A 25577-nucleotide genomic window follows, 5' to 3' on the forward strand; every position below is an offset into this window, starting at 1 on the left:
TACCAGAATTAGATATCAGAGGGGCCAAAGGAGAGGGCAGTATGTCACAGTCTGAGTTACCCCAAAAGGGACCATGAGACAAGGACCGTGGTGCAGGTGATTTATTTGGGAAGTGATTCCAGGAAGCAAGAGAGAGGAATGAGGAGCGAGACAGAGCAGGAGGAGTAAGGCAACGAAAGGTGTTTTTAGGGCTATGGACTCAGGGCTTCTGGGGATCCTTTGAAGAACCATATAGAATATGCTTCAAATTGTGCTTCTGGAGCACCTGGGTGGCTCAGTTGGTTAAGCATCTGCCTTCAGCTCCAGTCATGATCCCAGGGTCGAGCCCCGCATCAGGCTCCTGGGGAGTCTGCTTCTCCCTCTCCTCTCTGCCCATTCTCTATCTCCCTATTTCTCTCTCTCTCTCTCTCTCTCTCAAATAAGTAAAATCTTTTTTAAAAAATTGTGCTTCTGAAGGATGGGAGTGTGGGACATTTATTTATGCACTAGCTCCCATAAGTTGAGAGCTACTGTCAGAGTGTTTTCTGCTGTGTCTGGACCAAATGGGCCAAATGAGCCAATGCTGCTTCACAGAAAGCCCTGAGCTACATGGCAAATGGAGTGATGAACCAAGGCACTGGTAATGTGACCCTGACAGTGAGCCTGGTGTGTTCCACCACAAGAGCAACTACAATCACGGAGCAGGGGGCTGAGGGAGCATGACCCAGAACTCTGGAAGCATCTACTATAGCATCTAGAAGGCATTCCAAAGAAATGGAGGCAAATGCTCTAATAAGGTCCAGCAAGGAAAGACGAGCCATTCGATTCAGTAGGAAGGCCAAGGGTAACTTTTAAGTGAGCAGCTTTAATAAAGTGGGAGAGGTTGGGCAGAAATGGACAAAGCACAAACTATTCTTCCAAATAGATTGGCACTGAAATAAATGAGGAACTGGGTCATCTTTGTGGTTTTAGGGTGAGAATAGCTTCTAATAATGATAATAACTACCACCTAGGAGCACTTCCTCTGTACTTGCCAATCTTTCAAATACTTTTACATATTTTAATTCATTTAATCCTTGCAACCACCCTTTGAAAAGGATACTGTTACTATCCCCACTTACAAAGAGGTTGACAGTGCTCACTTCAGCAGCACTTATGCTAAAATGATGCAGAGAAGACTAGCACGGCCCCTGCACAAGGAGGACATGCAAATTCATGAACCGGTCCACGTTTTTCAGGAAATGATAGGTGTTGGTAAGGACGTGGAGAAAGGGGAACCCTCCTACACTGTTGGTGGGAATGCAAGCTGCTGCGGCCACTCTGGAAAACAGAATGGAGATTCCTCAAAAAGTTGAAAATAGAGCTACCCTACAACCCAACAATTGCACCACTGGGTATTTACCTTAAAGTTACAAATATAGTGATCCAAAGGGACATGTGCACCCCAATATTTATAGGAGAAATGTCCACAAGAGCCAAATTATACAAAGAGCCTAGATGTCCATCGATAAATGAATGGATAAAGAAGATGTGGTAAATACATACAATGGAATATTATGCAGCCATCAAAAAAGCTATCTTGCCGTTTGTGATGACGTGGATAGAACTCAAAGATATTATGCTGAGCGAAATAAGTCAATCAGAGAAAGACAATTATCATACAATCTCGCTGATACGAGGAAGTTGAGAAACAAGACAGAGGATCATAGGGGAAGGGAGGGAAAAATGAAACCTGATGAAACCAGAGAGGGAGACAAACCATAAGACACTCTTAATCTCAGGAAACAAACTGAGGGTCGCTGGAGTAGAGGGGGTTGGGAGGGATGGGGTGGCTGGGTGATGTACATCAGGGAAGGTATGTGCTATGGTGAGTGCTGTGAATTGTGTAAGACTGATGATTCATAGACGTGTACTCCTGAAGCGTGTAATACAGTATATGTTAATTAAAAAAAAAAAAAAAAAGAATGCAGCATGAAACAGGAAATCAGAGTTGAGTGACAGCCCTGCTATTTTACCTGTCTGGTCTCAGTTTTGTGAGCAAGGACAATAATACCTACTTCCCATAGCTGTGGTGAGGATTGAAGGAAATGTCCATTAAAAGATCCAATACAGTGTCTGTTAATAAACACCCGTTTGCCCCTCCCTCCCATTCTCTTAGATACAGTGAGGTCATTAGAAAGGGGGTTCCCGGGCGCCTGGGTGGCTCAGTGGGTTAAACTTCTGCCTTCGGCTCAGGTCATGATCCCCGGGTCCTGGGATTGAGACCCGCATCAGGCTCTCTGCTCAGCAGGAAGCCTGCTTCCCTCTCTCTCTGCCTGCCTCTCTGCCTACTTGTGATGTCTTTCTCTGTCAAATAAATAAACAAAATCTTTAAAATTAAAAAAAAAAAAAAGAAAGGGGTTTCCTAATTATCACAATACTCTTCCTATTTTCATTTTTATAAATCAGGGTCATCCCAGTCCAACAGTCCAGCTAGATCCCAGAAAACAGAAAGTTCTGCTGCAGACTTTTAGTGGAACTGATGTCTGAGACACAACCCTCCAAAAAACGATCATCAGGAGAAGCAGACACTTCTCCGCACCCAGCACCAGACAGCTGGGCCTCCTCAAGTTTTGCCCTGGTACAGCTGTGCATGGTGGCCAGTAATACGAGCCATGGCTGGAGCTGCAGAAATGTATCTGACAAAGACGCTTTACCCTATGATCACACTGATCAATTACAGAGGAAGTTACCGAGAGGGTCTGCAATTAATCAGCTCAGAATTTTTAAACGATCATTTAAGTGATCATTTTGATAGCAGGTGGGAAAAGAGTATTGACCCTGATGGAACACAGAGGACCGGTGGATCATGAAATACCTAGATGACGAAAGCGATGGCATTTATATGTTAAACTCAGCCGCTCCTAGTTAAAAGTTTGGTCAAATCCACGGGAAGGACTGTCTACTGTTAATATTATCACATGTTAGTTAAGTCTATACATAATCTATTGCACTTTGGTGTGTGTGTGTGTGTGTGTGTACAGGTCTTTAAATACCTAGGATACTCTTCATTCCATACAATAGGCTCAGTCATTCTTAATTATTTACCACTAACTAGAACGTTCAGAGGAAAATCAAATAACTAGGGAGATGTTACATTAACATTTGAACTAAAAGTTCTAGGAGTAGATGGAACGAGTTCTGAGAGACAGGAGCCGTCAAGGTCTTGTTTCTCCCTGAAAGACACACATGACATTTCCACCTAGTCTTCCAGACCACAAAATTTTCTAGAACATCTGAAAGGCACTCTTTTCGGGGAGCTTACTTGTTCAGCGTTGGTTTCTCATCATTAACTGGGGCGATCTCCACTGAAATGGTTTTTAATATCTTATGTTTCCCATCTGACAACTGGACTGTAAAGTCATCAGCAAGGCTCTCTGAGTCATCATGCACATATACCAACTTCATTCCTGGAAGAAGCAGGGAAAAAAAGAGAGAGAGAAAGTAAATCTTTCTTATGATTAAGCCGTTTCAAAACACACATAATCTTTTTTAATTTCCAAGGTATTGATATCACCAAGAGTTCATTAGTCAGTGCAATTGGGTGAAATTAAACTGTTTTATGAAGGAAGACTGCCCTCTTAATTTGGTAAAAATTCATATTTAAATACTTAAGGATTTATTAAGGATCTTATTTAGACATCAGTGAGGATAGCATATATTATTTAATACACTGTATGAGAACACAGTTCATTACTTGGGGAAAATTATAGTTAGATGTCTACCTCAAGACAAGAACCAAAATAAATTCTAGATGAAGCAAAACTTATATATAAAACTACTTTTCAAAAACCTACACAACATTCACGTGAAAATGCAAGAGACTCAGAATAGCCAAAACAATCTTGAAAAGAACAAAGTTGGAGATTCACATTTTCCATTTTCAAAACTTACTATAAAACTATAGTAATCAAGACAGTATGGAACTGGCATAGAACAGACACGTAGATTAATCTAATATATAAGAGTCCAGAAATGAACTCTTCCATTTAGAAGCAACTGATTCTCATCAAAAGCACAGAAACCTTTCAATGAGGAAAGAGTGGTCTTTTCAATAAATAGTGCTGAGACAACTCAAAAGCCACAGACAATAAAAAGAAGTTCAATCCCTACCTCACACTACATACAAAAATTAAGTCAGAATTGATAATAGACCTAAATGTGAGAGCTAAACTAGAAAAACTGTTAGAAGAAAACACGAGTAAATCTCTACGACTTTGAGTTGGGCAATGGTTTCTAGGCAAGACACCAAAAGCACAAGTGACCAAAACAAAACAAAACAAAAGGTAGGTAATTTAGATCTCATGAAAATTAAAAATTTGGGGCTGCAAATGATACTATTGAGGAAGTATACAACAGCCCACAGAACTGGAGAAAATATTTACAAATATCTATATTTACAAATCAAATATTTATAAATATTTGATTCAAATATCAAATAAATACAAATATTTACAAATCAGATACCTGATAAGGGAGGGTCTAGTATCCCAAACACATTAAGAACTCTTACAACTCAATGATAAAATAACTCCCAATTACAAAATTGGCAAAAGATTTGAGTAGACATTTTTCCAAAGAAGATGGATGTCAGGATATAGACAAATAGTCAATGAACTCACGAAAAGATGCTCAACACTATTAGCTATTAGGGAAATGAAACAAAAATCACAATGAGATACTATCTTACACCTACTAGGATGGCTATCATAAAAAGATAGACAGTAACAAACTCTGGTGAGGATGCAAAGAAACTGGAACTCTCATATGTTACTGGTTGGAATGTAAACTGATGCTACTACTTTGGAAAACAGTTTAGCAGTTCCTCAAAATGTTAAACATAGGGTTATCATATGACCCAGAAATTCTACTCCTAGATACAGACCCGAGACAAATGAAAGTACATATCCATACAAAAACATATACATGAATGTTCACAGTCAAAAGTGAAAGGACAGGATGCCTGGGTGGCTCAGTCAGTTAAACATCTGCCTTCAGCTCAGGTCATGATCCCAGAGTCCTGGGATCAAGTCCTGCATGGGGTTCCCTGCTCAGTAGGGAGGCTGCTTCTCCCCCTGCCTGCTGCTCCCCCTGCTTGTGCTCTTTCTCTGACAAATAGATAAATAAATAAATCTTTAAAAAAAAATAGTGGAAGTGACCCAAATAGCCATCAACTGATGAACAGATTAAATAAATGTGGTATACAATAGAATATTTGGCGATAACAAGGAATGGCATAGTACTGACTCATGTTACAATATAGATGAATCTTGAAAACATTGCTAAATAAAAACATTATGTTAAATAGAAGTTATAAAAGGTCATATATTCTATTTATATGATTCTGCAACGTCAGAATAAACAAACCTATGGAGACAAAAAATAGGTTACTGGTTGCCAAGGGTTGAAGAAGAAAGGGATAAGAATGTCTGCTAATGAGTATGGTATTTCTTTTGGGGGATAATGGAAGTGTTCTATGATCTAAAAAATCATTAATTGTGATGATGAATATACTAAAAACCTCTGAATGGTAGGCTTTAAAGGGGTGGATATTATGGCATGTGAATTATATCTCATTAAAGCTGTTTTAAATTATTTGGAAGAAAATACAAGTAAATATCTTATGTCTGAATGTAGAGCATCTTCCTAAAACAGAAACAAAAGAAAACCACATAAAGAAAAATAATGATAAATTTCACCACTTACAATTTGTGATTTCTGTACTTAAGAACATGAATTAAAAGGCAAATAATAAGAGGAAAAACTTACCTGTAACATATGTAACAAAAATATGAGACATCAATAGTTAATGATCTTTCATAAGTTAGTATAAATGAATACAAAAATGAGCAAAGGACATTATCAAGTAATTTACAAAAAAGATGAAACATATATAGTCAATAAATATGAAAGTATGGTAAATCTTACTCATACTCTAAGAATTTCAAATTAAGACTAAAACGAGGGACTGTTATTGACTACAAAATTCACAAAAGTTTTTAAAAAATATCCATTCTTGATTAGGAAACTAAGCATGTTCATGCATATCAAGCAATGGCAATTTTTTCCCCAAAAGTATTATAAATGCTCTCCTGTTTTGCCAAGTAATTTCATTATAAAAATTTATGGCAAAAATATTTTAAGAGATGTGGACTAGGATTTATGTTACAAAAATATACATAAAGCATATTTATATATAACCTGTAATATCAAGAAATGAAAAGCTCTCTGGATATTTAAAAATAGAAGATAGTTGTAAAAAAAATTACAGTGCAATACCCCCATACAATGAAAAGCTGGAGTTATCACAAACCATGTTTTCAATTAACATTTAAAAACTAAGAAGTTTCTTATAGTTGCTAAGAAAAAAATCCACATTACATAATGTGGCGGTAGTTTTATAAATTCTGTATATTTGGGGTTGGAGGATATATGTGAGAATATACTGAAAATTTTTTTAAATGTAGCCATAAATGAATCAAAAATAAAATAAAGACAAAAATCTAATCTCTGAGAATGTTACTATGTTATTGACCAAAGCATTAATTTATGTAAACCATTAATTTTTTTCTTCAAAATCATCGTATGGTGCAAACTTTATCCAATACGCATGCGTATTTAGCCTAGTAATATAATAAGTAATAATATTTAACTGAATTACAAAACAGACTTTGAATGATTATTGCTTTTCCTTTGTCCTAAATTTGAAAAGAAAAACACTGTAACAACCTATTGTATTATTTGATACACACAGTTATTGATTTGGTAATATCATCACTTCAGCCCCAGAGTTTCTTCCTTTGCAACTGACAAAAACCGAGTAACATATGAACTAACTTTTCAAATTCAAACATGACACGATGTGGCACAGCCATTGCAAAATAAACTTGGGGACAGAGAGCTTAACCTTGTTGGGGAATGGAGAAATGCAGAAAGTAGAAAAAGTGCTAAACCAGTGCTGAAAGGAGCCAGCCCAGGAAAGGGATGGTCTGGAGTGCCTGGTGGGTGGGTGGGTGGGGATTAGGGAGGCTCCACGGGGAGGTCAGAGGTTACCCTGTTCTGAAGGCCCTGTGTTGGCTAACCCAGCAAAGGGGATTCAGGTTGGGGAAACATGTGAAGGCAGGAAGGAGAGTGAGAGTACGCAGTGATTCTAGACCCACCCTTTTCTCTGATATTTAAAAGTATGTTTATATTTGGAAAATAGCGTAAAAATGATTTTTTAAAAAAGAGTAATTAAAAAATAATTCAGGCTGCTATTCCCATGTGTCATTTCCTTAAAGAACAAATTATATCCACTGAGAATAATGAGTTATTATATGTGGTTCTATATTTGTTTCGAACATAGAAGTTTTGGCTGACAAATCTCTTCAAATTTAGGTCCATGATCTCAGTAGTTTTAAAAGGAATTTTTTATTATGATATGAAAAAGTTGGAGCCCAAATACCCCAAATCACAAATATCATTTTCTTTAAAGATTTATTTATTTATTGGAGAGAGAGAAAGAGAGAGAGAGAGCACGAGCAGGGGGACAGGTAGAGGGAGAAGAGAGAGAGAATCTCAAGCAGACTTCCAGCTGAGTGCAGAGCCTGATGTAGGGCTTGATCCCACAACCATGAGATCATGACCTGAGCCAAAATCAAGAGTCAGACACTTAACCGACTGAGGCACCCAGGCACCCCACAAATGTCATTTTTAGTGATGCTCCCAAAGTGAAAGAAAACATTATTTCCTTTTCAACTGTGCACTATCTGTAACCGAGGCTTTCATGCCCTACATGAATCCAGAGCCCAGGGAAAACTCTTGAGAGATAAATGAATAAAGTAGTTGAATGCCATTTCCTCACTTCCTGTATCTGAGGTTTACTATTAGCTTTTCTGGGCTAAATTACTAAATCAACAACAATAAGTGAATTGAAGTGGAACATGATCTACCATTCTTGAGAAGTTCCAAGGAAAAGTTCTGAACGAGTTCATGCTTCCGGCCGGGGTTGACAGGCTGCCTATTTTGCGGAAAGTCTTTGCCAAGCACCCTGTTGATGAGGAGGCCATGGCGTGGTTTACGAGTGACACTGAAAAACAAGGGGTCCTTGGGAACGTCCAGATCAGCAGCATCGATGACGGAGGTGTCCAGTTCTTTCATCTGACCCTCACACACCTAAGCAAAAACAAGTCAGCATGTCAGCTGTGTCAAAACAAAATTTGTCTTTCTTTTAGCAAGTTGCTTCAAAGAAATGATTTTAAGATGTCCTATTACAAATTTTCTATGAAATGTGTGTGTAACGAGTCCTAAAAAGAAATGGCTGGTTTAACATGAGCTTAGAAGAAAAGAATAAATCTATTAATCTCTCTCAGGTTTTCTCTGAAGATTTCAAAGCAGTTTATTCATTTTCCTAAAGAACAAAAGATACACACACACACACACACACACAATTTTCCCCCCCATAATTCAAAGCTCGGGGGAAAAGCAATCAAAAGAATGCTTGCTTTCTGGAAGTCACAGAGTTCAACTGTAAAACTAAGTGTGGACCTTTCACCTTCAGATCCTAATCTGTTATTTTAACCTCCTGAACCTTGCTGCTTTCACAATTCTTTTTTCTGCTTCAGAAATGGTGTGGATGTCTGCTATGTGCACTGGGGGTATTTTATGTTTCTCATCTTTGTCATCGCAGGAAAACCTTCTGTATTTCAGTTGCAATGAACAACAATCGAGAAGGAGCCTTCTGGATGCCTAACAGAGCTTATTTTAATTCCGGGTCCCTCAGCTCTCCCCAGCCCTCATGCCTCAAACTTTCCTGAACCACCTCCTCCCACCCCCAGCCCCCACTCCAGGTTTCATAATCCTTTAAATACAAAGAGAACGGACTGTTTTTCATCTCAGGTAGCCTCCAGCCATTTAGAACTTGACATGGTACTTAGCTGTCTTGATCTTTTTCTCATAGCAAGAATGAAGAGAACAAAGAAATATCTGTTTCGTCTTTTGAAACAAAGCAAGACCTAAATAATCAGACTGTACGCTTCGAACAGATGCTGACTGGTAATCTGCAAGGCACTGGGCCTCGTGCTGTGGGGAATGAAATACTCTAACGAGTCAAAGTCGGATGAGACCATGAAGGCCTGTCCATCAGTGATTATAATACAACAAGAAAATTATCTAGCGACACTAACTATGGATAAACAGGAAGTGCAAAAGGGTGGAGGAGACCAGGAGTGTCTTCATGGCAGAGTGGGCATGTTAGCCTTGAAGGATACATAAAGTTTAGGTTTGTGAAAATGCCGGTTCTCTCGAGCCCCCCTTACTGGCAGGCTTCCCATGACTAGCGTCTACTGCGCTTGCGTGAAGAAGAATCACTTGCCATGCTGACTCCTGGGCTAAAATGATGTCGGTTTTCTTGTAGCTGGCCTTCCCTATTAAAGACAAAGATGGCATCATAATTTAACATGCAATGATATAACTATGAAATCATCTTTGATGGTAGCTTGCCTTTTTCTCCAAAAATCTTCATAAAGCCACTGAAAATATGTTCTCATTACCCGTCTTCCTAAAGCTTAGGACTCCTGGACTCACTGTATGGCTCGTTCCTTTCTCATTTATCAGATGGTAAATTACTTCACAACATGACCGGGAAATTTCACGGAAAAATTGGGATTCTTTTTTGCACATTTCATTTATTGAGATCCTAAATAAAAGGTTTAGATCAATATGCACAAAATGCAGAAACTCACTAGTAGAGCCATTTGAAACGAATTAGGATATCTTAAAACCTCATACTTTTTGGCAAGATGCAGCTCAACTTGATGGAAGCCTGACTGTCTACAAGATAAACAGACTTTCCACAAGAAAGCAAAATAAATGGGGCTATTTAAAAAAAAAAAAACACTTAAAGCTTAAAGCCAGCTCTGGCAGTAACACATAGGGCTCCCTATCTGATACCCTTCAACAGCTTCTCTAAGGAGTGCCCAAGTAAAAAGCATGATTACTTTCAGCGAAGGGCAAGGGACAATTTCCCAGTGGCCTAATTATTTCAGAAACTCTAGCTCTGCATAGATACAAGACAACAGAGGTAGGTATAGAAGGAATCATTTGTAGAGTTTCTCCTCTCGTAATTACTGAAATGCTCTCCCGAGGAACCCACGTGCCAAGAGAAAGGGAAGGGCAGGATCTGGGTCTTAAGTCTCTTGGTGAGGTGATTCTCAGATACCATTAAGAGTCAGTAGACAATTCAAATCAAATAAAGACTTTTGCATTTAGAATTTGATAATTTTCAGTGGCAAATAAGGCTAGACAATGGCTTCAAAATAGATCATCTTTGCTTTGGTAAATGTCAGAAAAAAGATGGTAAACCTAACAATAATACAAATGAGACCTATTTACTAAGGGACTAGTATGTGCCTGACCATCTTGTTCATCATGGTTACCCCTTAAGGATTTGATACACATTTTGCAGATAAGGAATCAGAAGTACAGAGAGAAATAGCTTATCCAGGGCCCTACAGCCAGTAAACGGCAATACCCAAATCCCTCTTATTCCAAAGCCTGTGTTCCTCCATTTAATCAAGATTTGCTCTACATATTTCTGAATTAAATAATTATATGTAAAAAATAGAATTGTTTTAAAAGACTACATGCTGATATGGAAAGGTTTCCAATATACATAATTAGGTTTTTCTAAAAAGTGGAGAGTAGTAGGTATAATAGGACCCCTGATTTATAAGTAAATACAGAAAAATTTCATATATATAACATATATATATATATACACACACACACACACATACATACAAACACACATATTATTGGCATTTGCACAAACTATTTCTGAGGAATTACTAAAAAGTCAATGGAGAGTGGATATGGGCAGAGGCTGTGGAAGAGGGAGACTGTCATATTTCATTGCATATGTTTCTCAATATTTTAACTTGTATAACTGCATATTTTATTATTATGTTTTTAAAGACAACAGATGTTATCTGAGGAGTGATATTATGGCCATTTTAACTATCTATATGAATTTTTAAATAAAACTAAAAAACATTATCATGTAGAAATAGTTTTAAAACTACAGAAAAGGGTACCTGGGTGGCTCAGTGGGTTAAAGCCTCTGCCTTCTGCTCAGGTCATGATCCCGGGGTCCTGGGATCGAGCCCCATATCGGGCTCTCTGCTCAGCAGGGAGCCTGCTTCCCTTCCTCTCTCTCTCTCTGCCTGACTCTCTGCCTACTTGTGATCTCTGTCTGTCAATTAAATAAATAAAATCTTTTAAAAAAATAAATAAATAAAAATAAAACTACAGAAAAAGAATGATTCAAATTGTATTTTTTTCATTTCATCTATCTTTAGAAATAGCTACATAAAGGAGCGCCCGGGTGCCTCAGTTGATTACGCGTCTGGCTCTTGGTTTTGCCTCGGGTCATGATCTTGGGATAGTGAGATCGAGGCCCCCTGTCAGGCTCTGCACTCATCTCGAAGTCTACTTGAGGATTCTCTCTCTGCCTCTCCCTCTGCCCCTCCTGCTCAATCTCTCTCTCTCTCTCGTTCTCTTTCTCTCTCAAAATAAATAAATCTTTAAAAATAGTTATATGGGACACCTGGGTGGCTCAATCATTAAGCATCTGCCTTCAACTTGGGTCATGATTCCAGGGTCCTGGGATCGAGTCCCACACTGGGCTCCCTGCTCAGCAGGAAGCCTGCTTCTCCCTCTCCCAGTCCCCCTGCTTGTGTTCCCTCTCTTGCTGTGTCTCTCTCTGTCAAATAAATAAATAAAATCTTTTAAAAAATAAATAAAAATTAAAAAAATAAAAATAGCTATATGAAAAGATGCCTTAATATATGTGAATTAAGAGCCCTTGTCATGATAGCATTGGTTTAGAGGGCATGCTATGGAATCAAACTGCCCGGGGACAAATATCCTATGTACTATTCTCTATATGACAATTATTTCCAAGCTCTGTGATCTTGGGCCACAGATTTAACCTCTCTGTGCCTCATTTTCGCAGTTACTAAAAGGCAATCATAATAATACCATCACCCTAAAAACCTTGTAAGCCTTTCCATGAGTACATGTAAAGGACTCGAAATACCACCTACAACCTAGTAAGTACTCCATCCTGTATCTATGCAGCTGTAAGTGCGTTCGTGCAATTCTATATGCTTGCAATTACCATCATTACTACTAGAATAATATTCTTCAAGTAACAGTATTCTAGAATATAGGTGAGTGTTCTCCCCATTCTTTTTCAACTTAATGTATTAAGTGCACCTGGACCAATGTAAATGAACTAGGCAAAAATAAAATCAGAAAATGATTAAAAAAAGAAGAAACTAAAAATCCCATTATGTTTCTTACAGTAATATTCTGCACTACAAAGTCAGGAGCTTCGTCATTCGTGGGGTTGATGATAATGTGAAATGGTATCTCCAAGGAGCGTCGCTTCCCATCTGTGACATACACCATGAACTGGTCGGCTGTTGGTTCCATCCTCAGATGCCTGGCCTGCACATAGTTAATGTGCAAAGCCTTCATGTCTTTCCACCGGAACGAAGCTAGAACACACCAACATGGAGCAGGTCAATATGAAAAAAATATACATATATATTATTTTTTTTCCCAAGCTACTGGTTCTTAACCCTTAACCCAAGTTTACTTCTCCGAAAAGCAAATAAGAGATCGGGGCAATTGATCTAAGAATCAGCTATCAGGGGCTGCTATAGTGTCTGTCTGCCATCAGCATAAATACAGATATCCATAAATCATAGGGAAGGATTAAAATTTGCATGGAGAACAGAAAGGTGGTAACCGCTAACCGGGATATGTAGGGACTTCGTGACTGTTCTTTATATAGTTGCGATGAATGTAAGCAAGACCTTCCCTCGATTAAAATCACTGCTCCCATATAAATAGTTCTTGTCCTACTTGAATAAAAAAGAGACCATCTCTTTCATATGAAGGCGAAACAAGAGCCAGTCAATCATCTGCCTGCTTGACATACACATCGAGCGACAGGTTGGATTGAGTGGAATTAGCTGACTTGCTGTTTTGACATCGCCTTAAATCAAAAAGAGAAAAATGCTCTACGTTGAGCATTAAGTCACAGACCACACTGCGTACCTTTAATGCAATAAATCTTTTCTCCCCAGCTTTATTGAGATATAACTGCCATGTTACTTTGTAAGTTTAAGATTTAGTTAACACATTATCCACCTCACGTGATTACCGTTTTGTTGTTGTTAGAGTGGGAACATTAAAATTCTACTCTCAAATCAACTTTAAAGTATACAATATAGTATTAATTATAGTCACCATGCTGTACCTTAGCTTCCTGGAAATTATTCATTTTACAACTGAAAGTTTGTATCCTTCAACCAACCTCTCTCTGTTTCCCCCCACCCGTCAGCCCCTGGTAACCACTGTCCTATGAGTTTCTACAAATTCAATGGTCTTAGATTCCACATGTAAGTGAGATCATACAGTACTTGTCCTTCCCTAATGAATTTCACTTAGCTTAATGCCCTCAAGGTCCATATATGTTCTGCAAATGGCAGGATTTCCTTCTTGTCATGGCTGCATAATATTCTATTATATATTCATATAACATTTTCCTTATCCATTCATCTATCAGTGGACATTTAAGTTGTTTCCATGTGTTGGCTATTGTGAATAATGTTGCAATAAACATGGGAGTATAGATATTTCTTTGACAGCCTGTTTTCATTTCCTATACACCCAGAAGTGGAATTGCTAGAGCACGTGGTAGTTCTATTTTTAATTTTTTGAGGAATCTCCATAGTGGCTGTGCCAATTCACATTCTCACCAACAGTTCACAAGGGTTGCATTTTCTTCACATCCTCGCCAGCATTTGTTATCTCTTGTCTTTTTGATAAGAGCTATTCTAACGGGTGGGAGCTGATACCTCTTACGGTTTAGATCGACATTCCTCTGATGATGAGTGATGTTGAGCACCTTTTCTTGTACCTGTTTGCCATTTGTTCATCTTCTTTGGAGAAATGTCTAGCCAAGTCTTCTGCCCATTTTTAAATCAGATTATTTAGATTCCTTTGCTACTGAACTGTAAGAGTACCTTATATATCTTAGGTATTAATCCCTTATCAGATATATGGTTTACAAATATTTTCTTCCATGCCGCAGACTGCCTTTCCATTTTGTTGTTTCTTTTGCTCTGCAGAATTTTTTTAGCTTGATATAGTCCTACTTTGTTGATTTTTGCACTTGTTGCTTTTGGTGTGAAATCCAAAAAACCATTGCCAAGACCAATGTCAAGGAGCTTACCACCTACATTTTCTTCTAGGAGTTTCATGATCTCGGGTTTTACATTCAAGTCTTTCTTTACTTTGAGTTCATTTTTTTTTAGCATGGTGGAAGGCAGTGGTCCATTTTCATTCTTTTGCATACTGCTGTCCAGTTTTCCCAACACCATTTATTGTCTTTTTTCCATTTGTATATTGTTGGCTCTTCTGTCATAAATTAAATGACCATATATGAGTGCATTTACTTCTGAGCTCTCTGTACTGTTCTATGGATCTACATGCCTATTTTTAAGCCAACACCATACTGTTTTGATTAGTATAGCTTTGTAATATAGTTTGAAATCAGATAACATGATGACTCCAGCTTTGTTCTTTCTCAGGATTGCTTTGGCAATTCAGGGCCTTCTGTGGCCCCATAGAAATTTTAGCATTGATATTTCTATTCCTGTGAAAAATGTCATTTGAATTTTGATAGTGATTGCTTTGAATCAATAAACGGCTTTGGGTAGTATGTACATTTTAACAACATTAACACTTTCAATTCATGGATATATCTTTCCATTTGTTTCTGTCTTTTTCAATTTTTTCCATCAAGACATCAATTCTATGTCTTACAGTTTTTGGTGTATAAATCTTTCACTTCCTTGGTTAAACTTACTCCTAAGTATTCTATTGTTTTTTATGTTATTGTAATTGAAATTGTTTTATTTCTTTTTCAGATAGTTCATCATTGGTGTATAGAAATACAACTGATCTTTTTATGTTGATTTTGTATCCTAAAACTACTTAATTTGCTGACATGTTCTACAGATTTTTGGTGAAATCTTTAAAAATTTTTTACTTCTTTAAAAAATTTTTACATATAATATCATCTACAAACAGAGCCAATTTTACTTCTTCCTTTTATTTTGACGCCTTTTATTTCTTTTTCTTGCCTAATTACCCTGGCTGGGACTTTCAGTATTATGTTGAATAGAAATGGTAAGAGTGGGCATACTTGTTTTGGTCCTCATCTTGGAGAGTAAGTTTTTAACCATTCACTGTTGAGTATGATGCTAGCTGTGATTTTGTCCTTTATGCCTTTTATTATGTTGCAGTATATTCCTTCTATACCAAATTTGTTGACAGTTTTTATTATAAAACACTGTTGAATTTTACAAATGCTTTTTTAGTATTGATAGAGATGATCATAGAATTTTTGTCCTTTCTATCAATGTAGTGAATCACATTTATTGATTTGTTCATGTTGACCACCCTAGTATCCCAGGTATAATTTCCTTTTAATCATGTGTATGATTTTTTTTAACGTGCTACTGAATTCAGTTTGTTAATATTTTGTGGGGAATTTTTGTATCTATAGTCTTCAGGGATATTGGTCTGTGGTTTCTTTTCATAGTATCCTTACCTGGCTTTGGTATCAGGGTAATTCTGGTCTTAAAAATGAGTTTGGGAGTTTTTCCTCCTATTCGGTATTTTTTTGCAAGAGCTTAAAAATGGTGTTAACTCTTCTTTAAAAATTCAATAGAACCAGTAAAGACATCTAGTCCTGGGACTTGATCTCTTAGAGGTTTTTGGTTACTGATTAAATCTCCTTTCTTGTTATTGGTCTAGTCAGGGTTTTTAGTTCATAATTCAGACTTGGTAGTTGTAGATTGTATGCTTCCAAGAATTTATCAATTTCTTTTAGATTGTCTAATTTGTTGATGCATAATTGTTCATAATAGTCTCTTATGATCCTCTGTATATCTGTGATATCAGTTGTAATATCTCTTCTTTCATTTCAAGTTTTATTTATTTAAGTCCTCTCTTTTACATGGTAAGGATAGGTGAAGGTTTGCCAATTTTGTTTATCCTTTTGAAAGATCATGTCCTAGTTTCATTAATCTTTTCTATTGTTCTTCTAATCTCTACTTGACTTATTTTTACTGTGTTCTTATTGTTCTTCTAATCTCTACTTGACTTATTTTTACTGTGATCTTGTCTCCTTTCTGCTAACTTTAGGTTTATTTTGTTCTTATTTTTCTAGTTCCTTGAGTTATAAATTTAGGCTGTTTATTTGAGGGCTTTTTTTTGTTTGTTTTTTGTTTGTTTGTTTGTTTGTTTGTTTTTTAATGGAAGCAATTATTACTATAACCTTCCCTCTTAGCACTGCTTTTGCTGCATCTGAGATATTTTGGTATGTTGTGTTTCCATTTATGTTTCAAGATCTTCTTTCTTTTTTCCAGTTTTATTAAGACATAATTGACATACATCACTGTAAATTTAAAGTGTCGAGCATGAGGGTCTGATTTACATCTATGGTGAAATGATTACAACAAGTTTAGCTAATATCCATCTTCTCTTATAGATGTGATTAAAAAAGAAAGGAAAAAAAGAAACAAATTTTTCCCTTGTGACAAGAACTCAGGATTTTTTTTTAATTTCATCTTTGACTCATTGGTTGTTCAGGAGTATCTTCATTTACACATACTTGTGAATTTTCTACTTTTCCTCCATTATTGATTTTAATTTCATACCATTGTGGTCAGAAAAAATACTTGGTATGACTTTGTTCTTTTAAAATTTGCTAAGACTTGTTTTGTGACAGATCATATGATCTATCCTGGAGAATGTCCCACATATGTTTGAGAAACATATGTTTGGATTCTGCTTTTGTTAGATGGAATGTAATGTATATGTCTACTGGGTTCCTTTGGTTTAATATACAGTTTAAGTCCACTGTTTCCTTGTTGATTTTCTGCCAGATGATCTACCCACTGTTGAAAGTGGAGTACTGAAGTCCCCTACTATTATTGCATTGTTGTCATTACTTCCTTCAGATCTGTTAGCATATGCTTAATATTTTAAGGCGTTCCAATGTTGTATGCATGTAAGTTTACAATTGTCATATTCTTTTGAGGAATTGACTCCCTTGTCATTTTACAGTGATCCTCTTTGTCTCTTGTTACAGTTTTGACTTAAAGTCCATTTTATCTGTTATAAGGATGCTTTCTCTCCTTTGATTTCAATTTATATGGAATATATTTTTTTCCATTCCTTCATTTTTGAGCCTATGTGTGTCCCTGAAGCTGAAGTTAGTCTCTCGTAGGCACCATATAGTTGAGTCTTGATTTTTTTTTAATATCCAGTCAGTCACTCTATTAATGCAACTAATCTTAAACCCAGTCTTTCTCATAGTTAAACTAGATATGCCCCAAAAAGTGCTTAAAGAATCATTTAGTTCATTTATTTCTAAAGCGTTATCTTTGAATAAATAAATAAAGTGTATTTGAATAATTTTTATTTTGGTGTCTGTTTTTGTTTTAGATGTTTTTGCCTGAAATACAAGAGCTATTTAAACATCTGAGATACAATTTGGTTCCAAAATTAAAGTCATCACCTTCAACATTTCAGGCTCGCTCTCTGTTATACCCATGATACATATCCTAATCTTTTCTGCCAATGTCTAGTAAAAGTGCTAAAAGATTGAGAGGAGACCTACAAGCTCCCACCAGTTTAATTCTTACACAGTATTCTGTGTTGCTCTGAAGGTCTTTTAAAATGTTCTTTCTTCCCTACTTATTCTTATAGTTTTCATAAGTGAAATTCCATTTTATTTGAAGTAAACTCCCATATGTGGGGCACTTCAAAATAGAAAATTAAAATGAAAAACAACAAGACTCAAAAGTACCCACTATAGGGACGCCTGGGTGGCTCAGTTGGTTAAGCAGCTGCCTTCAGCTCAGGTCATGATCCCAGCGTCCTGGGATCAAGTCCCACATCGGGCTCCTTGCTCGGCAGGGAGCCTGCTTCTCCCTCTGCCTGTGCCTACCACTCTGTCTGCCTGTGCTTGCTCTCTCTCTCTCTCTCTCTAACAAATAAATAAATTTAAAAAAAAAAAAAAAAAAAAAAAAAAGTACCCACTATAATAACAATTCCTTGAGTGTATGTAGGGCTTTGAACATTTTTGAAGTTCCTACAGAGTCATTAAGTATGACCTAGCCAGTCAGAAACGTAGACATAGGCGAGTTATTACCGGTCACGAAGCCATGACTTACCTATGCTTACACCCATGTTGCTTTTTTCAAAACCTGCAGAGGGAAGTGTGTTCTCAAGGTAGCCAAACTGGGGAGGAGAAACCAAGACAAATTCCAAGTCATCTCCTGCAGTGTCAGGGTCAGTGGCGGACAAATGGTTAATGGTAAGGGCTGCAGAGAAACCCTCATCTACCACGAATATGGTACCTGCATGCAAATAACAACGCAATTACAATTTAGCATGAAATCCTCTAATCAGAACAGTGAAAACAAAAGGGAGTGATTGCAATTCCAATTCAGAGAAGCCTCCCATATGCAAATATACTTCCATGGGAGATGTTCATTTCCTTTGGCATAATTTTTCCTTACAGTGAAAATATTCAGGGGTAATGGGTGGAATTTAATTTGACTTGTGGAATTATATTTTTTTTTCTTGTACAAGCAAGCCAGACAATAATGGAAAGACAGCAGAAATACTAAGCGCTCTAGGACAGCCCTTTAGTCATTCTCAAGGAACTCTGATTTCCCTTGTGCCTCCACAGAAGTGACAAATGAAAATAAGAATTGCCAAACCATTTTAATGATAAGCCACTAAATGTAGTTTATGTACTCTTCAAGATCAGTTGCTACCTCTGTTTGTCAGAGCGTTAATTGCCTGCGAGCTATTATGAATTGCTCATAACGAACATTTTTTCATGCCTTGGTGCTTAATTATTCTGCAGGGATAATGCTTCCTTTCCAGAACATTGTTTGGGAGATAGCTTGCAAATTACAATAACATCCATACATATGCTTGTATTTTTTTTTTCTAAGAGACAGAACATATACATAATGCCTAAGAAGCGATGACTTTCTAAAAAGCAAATAAGGTTAAATGTATATAAATGTCCTCTCTGGTATTTTCATTCTGCTCTAATAGAAATTATTATGGCTAAAATAAATTACTCTCTCTCCAGCAGGCAAATGATATTTTCCCACGTGAAATAAAACCAGAATATTTGAGGATTCCAAATGTTGTCCTCATCCCAACACACACTCACTCACATGCAAACACACTCACATTCTCTCTCCACACAGAATTACACACATATTTAAACAAATAAATTCTTTTGCCTTGTTATCTTTTATAAATATGGAGTTTTCTAGAAATTGTGCGGAGGCAATTCTCGCAGGCAATTCTGCGTGATAGTTTTCCATTTTAACTATAAGTCAAGTGCACTATTTCACTAAACCACAGGCATGATATGAGATGAGATGATGGAACTTTGATAGAAAAAAACATTGTCACCTATTGCAATTGAAGGCGATTGGTTGTCCACTGGCTGTACCGTGATATTGAGGTCATACACCGGGAAGGACGCATGAAGAGGAACAGGTGGATGAGGCCCATTGTAGCAACAGCCATTCACAAAAGGGCCAGCTTCTCCATCCGAAACCACCAATGTAATGGTATCCAAACAGGGCACCAGGCCAATCTCACCACCTGCAAGACACAACTACAGCTGAAACCTTTCTTTAAAAATATAGACTACTAAGATGAAATCTACCCACACCTCTTCTACAAGCAAGAGTGGCGAAGAAAGAGCATTAGGCGGCTAACACACAAAACTCAGTTTTATCACTGGGAAAGGAAATCGTCATGAAAATAACAAACAAAAATGTTTGCCTATCTCTTTCCTCTGGTGAAATCCTTGACAGCCATCTCGCAGCATATGGAGTGGCAAAAGGGGCTAAAAAGGGTCTAACCATTCACAAATGAACAAGGGAGAGGCACAAAGCTCGACTAGTGATGGTTTCATTCTTCCTAATTGTTTAGTGTTAGGACCAACCTCAGGGAGAGCAGAGGCACCCTTGTCCTTCCAAACTGCATTGTCTTCCCATTTACATTAACTACCTTAAATGGACACCCATCAACTACACCGCTGCAGTTAGGAGAAACAGAAGAAGCTGGGAAGGTAGAGTAGAAAGACTAGGAAGATGAGCCACATTTTTGTCACTCGTTTCAATATTTTCCTCGTTATATAACAGCCAAGATGTTAGCAAAATAGCAACAGGACATGGGGGGAAAGTAGTATTTATTTATTTTTTCTCTTATTCTTTAGGGCTATGCGTAGGGATTTCATAGGACCCCAAATGAAGCAGTGAGAGGAAGATGGAAAAAAAACAAACGTCAGGATTAGAGAGAGTTTATCAGCAAACTGGCCGATCTGCTCTTGGGTCACTAACAGCACAGAGGTAGAAGTGTTCACTACCCACAGGACACAAAAATTCTGCAGATGTGCTTTTGGTAATTCTCATGCATCACATTGAAAGTGCCATGAGAGAAGCAATTTTGTTTGAGTTTTGATGAGATAAGAGCACAAAAGATCAGGGATGTCATGTCTTTTCACAAGACGCATTGGTCAAATCTACACAGTACTGTGCTTGGCATTATTCTACCCTACTTAATGACAAGGAAAATCAAGAGATGGTATCACTGAGCAACCACAGGATTGGAGAACGAGAAAACTGGGCTCATAAGAAAAAATAAAGTTGGCATGGAGAGAATTAGAATTAAATAACAAGCCTTTAACGTTAGAAGCAGTAACAAATAAGATGCCTCTCATTTATTCATATTTATAAAAAAAATAAATTGGCATAAAACTAACTTATTTCTCATTCACTTGGTAAATATATATTATTTAAAGCCTCCTATGTGATAATTCGTCTTCTGGGTATTCCAGCAGAGAATCAGGCAGACATTTGAAAGCACCAAAAGACAGTTCAAAAGAATGTCAAATGCCAAAAGACCTATTACATGTCAGGCACTGACACAATCTGATGGTCGAGAAAGAAACACAGTTTAGTTAGATTATCACAGGCGTGTGTATTAAAAGGAACCATATGAAACTGCCAACATTAAGTCACTTTTTTTAACCAGTTAAATGGAAAACTCATATATCTCAGCCTGAATATGTACAAAGGGCTGAGGGTGAAGAAAGATGAAAGTTTTGGCAGAAAGGGGCATGGGGACAGAGAAAATGACAGAGAAAGAGAAGTCTTCCCAGAAGGCTCTGCTGGCTTTATAGTGAGCATTAAATGATGAGTAGTTTACCAGGCACATGAAGCAGAGAATTGGGATAGAGGAAGGAGGACGTGCAGGGACAGAGAGCCAAGAAGACAAGTGGAAAAATCATTCTAGGAAGAGTAAGGAGCATTTTTAAAGAAAAAAAAAAAAAGCAAACAGTACCTTCCATAACTGTGATTTTAATATAATGAAAGCATAGGATACATTTACAGAAAAGCTGGCAAGCCAGGCTGAGCATCTAGTCACAAAAAAGGCTACACCATGGGTGGAGAATTCTCTACCTTGAATGGAGCATGGTCTAAGGACACGATTTACACTTCACACTGGTAAACACAGCGTTATTTTACAAAGTTTTTTTGAACGACTTCGTGCTTAATGTTTGGAGAAGAGTACGTGGGTAATGTCATTTTGCATCATAAAATATTATTTGACTATTAAAACTTACATTTATGATAACTTTGTAACATTGAATAACTATTTAATCAACGTTTTAGCTGATAATCTCAATGTAAAAAGTAACCAACAAAACTGCACATACAACATGATCAGCAACCATGTAAAAAATTACAACTAGAAGAAAGAAGACAGTGATGCCTGGGTGGCTCAGTCAGTTAAGCATCTGCCTTTGGCTCAGGTCGTGATCCCAGAGTCCTAGGATCAAGTCCCATGCTGGGATCGAGCCCCATGTCGGGCTCCCTGCTCAGCAGGGAGTCTGCTTGTCCCTTTCCCTTTTCTCTCCAACCCCACCCTGCATGTGTTCTCCCTCTCTCTCCCCATCACCCTCTCTCTCTCTCAAATAAATAAATAAATAAATAAATAAATAAATATTTTTTTAAAGAAGGAAGAAAAAGTACTGTAATATTGAAATGTTAACAGTGACCATTTTGAGAGGTAAATAAGTGATTTTTCGAAACTTCATTATGCTTTTCTACACTTTGCAAGTCTTTTTTGAAATGGGCATGTGGTATTATTTTTATCATCATGGAAAGCAACTAAAATAATGGTGAAAAAATTACCCCCCAGGTGGCCTTCATAATCCACATACAGAGGCAAGAGCAGAGCCATTGAAACTTCAGGCCCGTAGATCTGTGGTTCTTCATACTCTCTCCAGCATAACACTAAAGTACTACCAATTGAGTCATTGGGAGAATGTTATAAGGAAACATATCATTCAAATAACAAACCACCTTTCAAATTGGCAGTATTTCTGCTAATTTAGTAACACAGCAACAATAAAATACCCATCTGTCTGAAATGATTTGCCTCGCATCCTATTAGGTCTTATGGAAAAAAAAAAAAAAAAAGAGTTCATCCGTCCTTACATGGCCATCACACCAAAGGGATTGATAAAGACATACACCTGTTGGTTAGCACTTGGAACAAGGCACTGGCAGAGAAGACAGATTCATCTCACCCCTAATGTTTCTATGTTGCTTTAGTCTGCCACAGATGTTAAAATTATGTAAAAACCCACAGACCAACAGTGGTTGGTCTTTGGTCCCTTTTCTGCTAGTCTATCTGAGATCTACCGGGGAAATCAAAATGAAGCGATTTGCTGTGGACCCTCAAGAGACATCGAGCAGGTAGACTCTGCTCCCCAAGCCAGGAAAATAAGCAGTGAAACCCTTCCTAAGACTAAATACACTTAAGAAGATAAGGAGATACCATAAAGAAAAAAAAAAATGTCTGGCAGAATGATTAAAATCTGCCCTACTAACTAATTAACCATTAAACAATGGGCATCCTAATAAATTATTTTTCAAAGTACCTATAAAAATACTATTTTACAATATCTCCCCCCCCCCATTTCCAAATTCCTCCTTTTCTATCTCTACCCCCCAGCCCATCCTGGGTTTCCTCTCCCACTCACTGCTTGTATTCTCCACGTGTTTTCAAATAAGAAAGGGATTGGAATTCTGATACCTCTTACTCCCTTCCCCCTCATCTGACCTTCTAGAGCCCACCCCGCTCCCTGTGGAATCTACACATGAGAGCAGCAGGTGGACACCTGAGGTTGTAATCAAGCGGCAATAAAAGGGAGTGACGGGAAGTATATAGTAGTATTACCGAGGAAAGGCACTCAAACTAGAGATCAGAAAAAGTGCAGGGGCAATGATTGATGAGGTACTGATTATGGGACACGGTTTCCTTTGCACATGAGTGGGTCCGTCTACCCATTTAAACTAAAAGTCCTTCACAGCTGACTCTGGAGTATACACCTTTGCAGCCCATTAATGCCCAGTACTCTCTCTTGCAGATAACAGATGTTGAATTAATATTTTCTTTATTTGAACATTTTACATGGGGAGCAAATGCCTTCTGGGTAACAATATAACAGGATGCCAGAAATGAAAGAACGATGCTAATAAGCCTTTACTGTATCATTATCTGTCGTCCCCTGGCGTCTATTGGCATGGGCATTACACAAAACGTAAGATACCACCTTTGCTTTTCAGGAACTCAAAAGGCAGACAAGTTACTTCTTAGGAACTAGCTGGTGATCTAGAGTCGACTTCTTTTTAAAATTTTTATTAAGTCATCCCTGTGCCCAACATGGGGCTCCAACTCACGACCCCAAGATCAAGAGTTGCATGCTCTACCCACTGAGCCAGCCAGATACCCCTTAAAATTATAATTATAATTATCTTAGGGTGCTTAGCTCAGGCATTTCTGCTATGACTTAGGGATCCCAAACTGTGATGGTCAAATAAAGTCTTCCTCAAATTGACCAAAAAAGGAATGCAGACAACCCGAGGTGAATTAAAGGTCTAAGTGGAATCTTCGGGAACAAAGCAGCAAGAATACGTGCTCCTTCTCCACTCTGAAATTCATATTATGGAGATCAGAAATCTTTCTAAATATGGTGATTATACTTACAAATACTAAATATGGTGATTATACTTACAAATACGGTGATTATACTTACAAAAAGATTATACTGCTTCTTTTTTAATGGAAGCAAGCATTAAGACTGTTAGATTATCGAACCCACAGCAAGAAGTGGGGTTATGAGTTATGACTCTGTGCTGGGGCTTGTGTCCGTTCACCCACACCTGTTGCCATGTGGTCACTCACCCGTGTGTTTGTATGTCACGGCCCCTGAGATGACATCTTCCTGAGAGAACTGATCCACTGTGACTCCAGCTTTCCTCACCACCCCATGCTGAGGCTCTCGAGCAATCACAAACATCAGCTTCAAGTCATCACTGTCCACATCAGTAGCAAAAATGTATTCTGAGGTGATGACCACCTCTTCACCCTCTGAGCAATGCATCATGGGATTGAGGTCAGCCTTTAGGATTGGTGGCTCATCATTTACAGGGAATACCTAGGGGAAAAAACGCATGTTTTTGAGATAAAAGAGAACAATGACAAATTGCCCAGCTGGTAAACCATAGCTCAGCCGGAATGACAGGCCTTTTCGATCTTCCAGACACAAGAAACAATAGTCATGGAATCTGGCCAAGCAGGCTATATCTTTTCCCCATATGAACCATCTTGTAAGAAATGGCCAACGTGAGACACATTTGAGGTAGGAATGGAAGGGTATGGTTATGGTTTGGGACTCAGAGCTCTCGTTCGTTTCTAGAGAGACAAAATATAAATGTAATACAAAGCATCTTTGCGAACGTCCCTATCCTCCTTCATTAAATTCACACGTATTCCAGAGGAAATCTGGTCCTTGTGGTCTGATGCATTTACATTCACCACATCAGAGTTATTTATATTTCAAATTATTTGGTGATTACAAAGTTTTTGTCTACCCTCAACTTCTTGCCACCCAGGAAGTTTCTCCAAACTGACAATAAGCAGCAGCTTATTTCAAACATTTTGAGTTAACTCTGGAACTCCATAACCATTAAATCAATCCCAGGCTTCAACTCAACAAAACGTTTCTCTCTCATTGTCCTGAAAATAAAGCTCTGAAGTAGAAAGGAAAAGAAGAGCAATATGGGTCCACTCTGGCTCTCTGAATCCAACAGGATGATGCAGACACTTGAAAAGGCAAGTCTGTTACTGTTTTTTAATTTTTAAAAAACATACATACATTTATTTATTTATTTATTTATTTAAGAGAGAGAGAGACAGAGAGAGAGAGAGACAGTGCGAGCAAGCGTATGCAAGCAGGGGAATAGGACAGAGGGAGAGGGAATCACAAGCAGACTCTGCACTGAGCACGCAGCCCCACCCAGGGCTCGATCTCACAACCCTGA

At 37.8% G+C, this 25577-nt stretch overlaps 1 protein-coding gene across 2 annotated transcripts in view; it reads right to left on the reverse strand.

Annotated features, from left to right (window-relative positions):
- The window catches only part of FREM1 (FRAS1 related extracellular matrix 1), a gene marked incomplete at its 5' end in the record, with an annotated part of 141777 nt that overhangs the window by 60324 nt on the left and 55876 nt on the right, over window positions 1-25577 (reverse strand). For both annotated transcript variants that reach the window (XM_080819605.1, XM_080819604.1), the window contains 6 exons: window positions 3284-3428; window positions 7950-8172; window positions 12361-12557; window positions 18318-18503; window positions 19585-19779; window positions 24439-24691. In XM_080819605.1, coding sequence (XP_080675731.1) covers window positions 3284-3428; window positions 7950-8172; window positions 12361-12557; window positions 18318-18503; window positions 19585-19779; window positions 24439-24691 — 1199 coding nt within the window. The remainder of the gene's footprint in view (window positions 1-3283; window positions 3429-7949; window positions 8173-12360; window positions 12558-18317; window positions 18504-19584; window positions 19780-24438; window positions 24692-25577) is intronic.

This window comes from Martes martes (genome assembly GCF_963455335.1).
Source record: "Martes martes genome assembly, chromosome: 12".
In the NCBI taxonomy this organism is placed as follows: Eukaryota; Metazoa; Chordata; class Mammalia; order Carnivora; family Mustelidae; genus Martes; species Martes martes.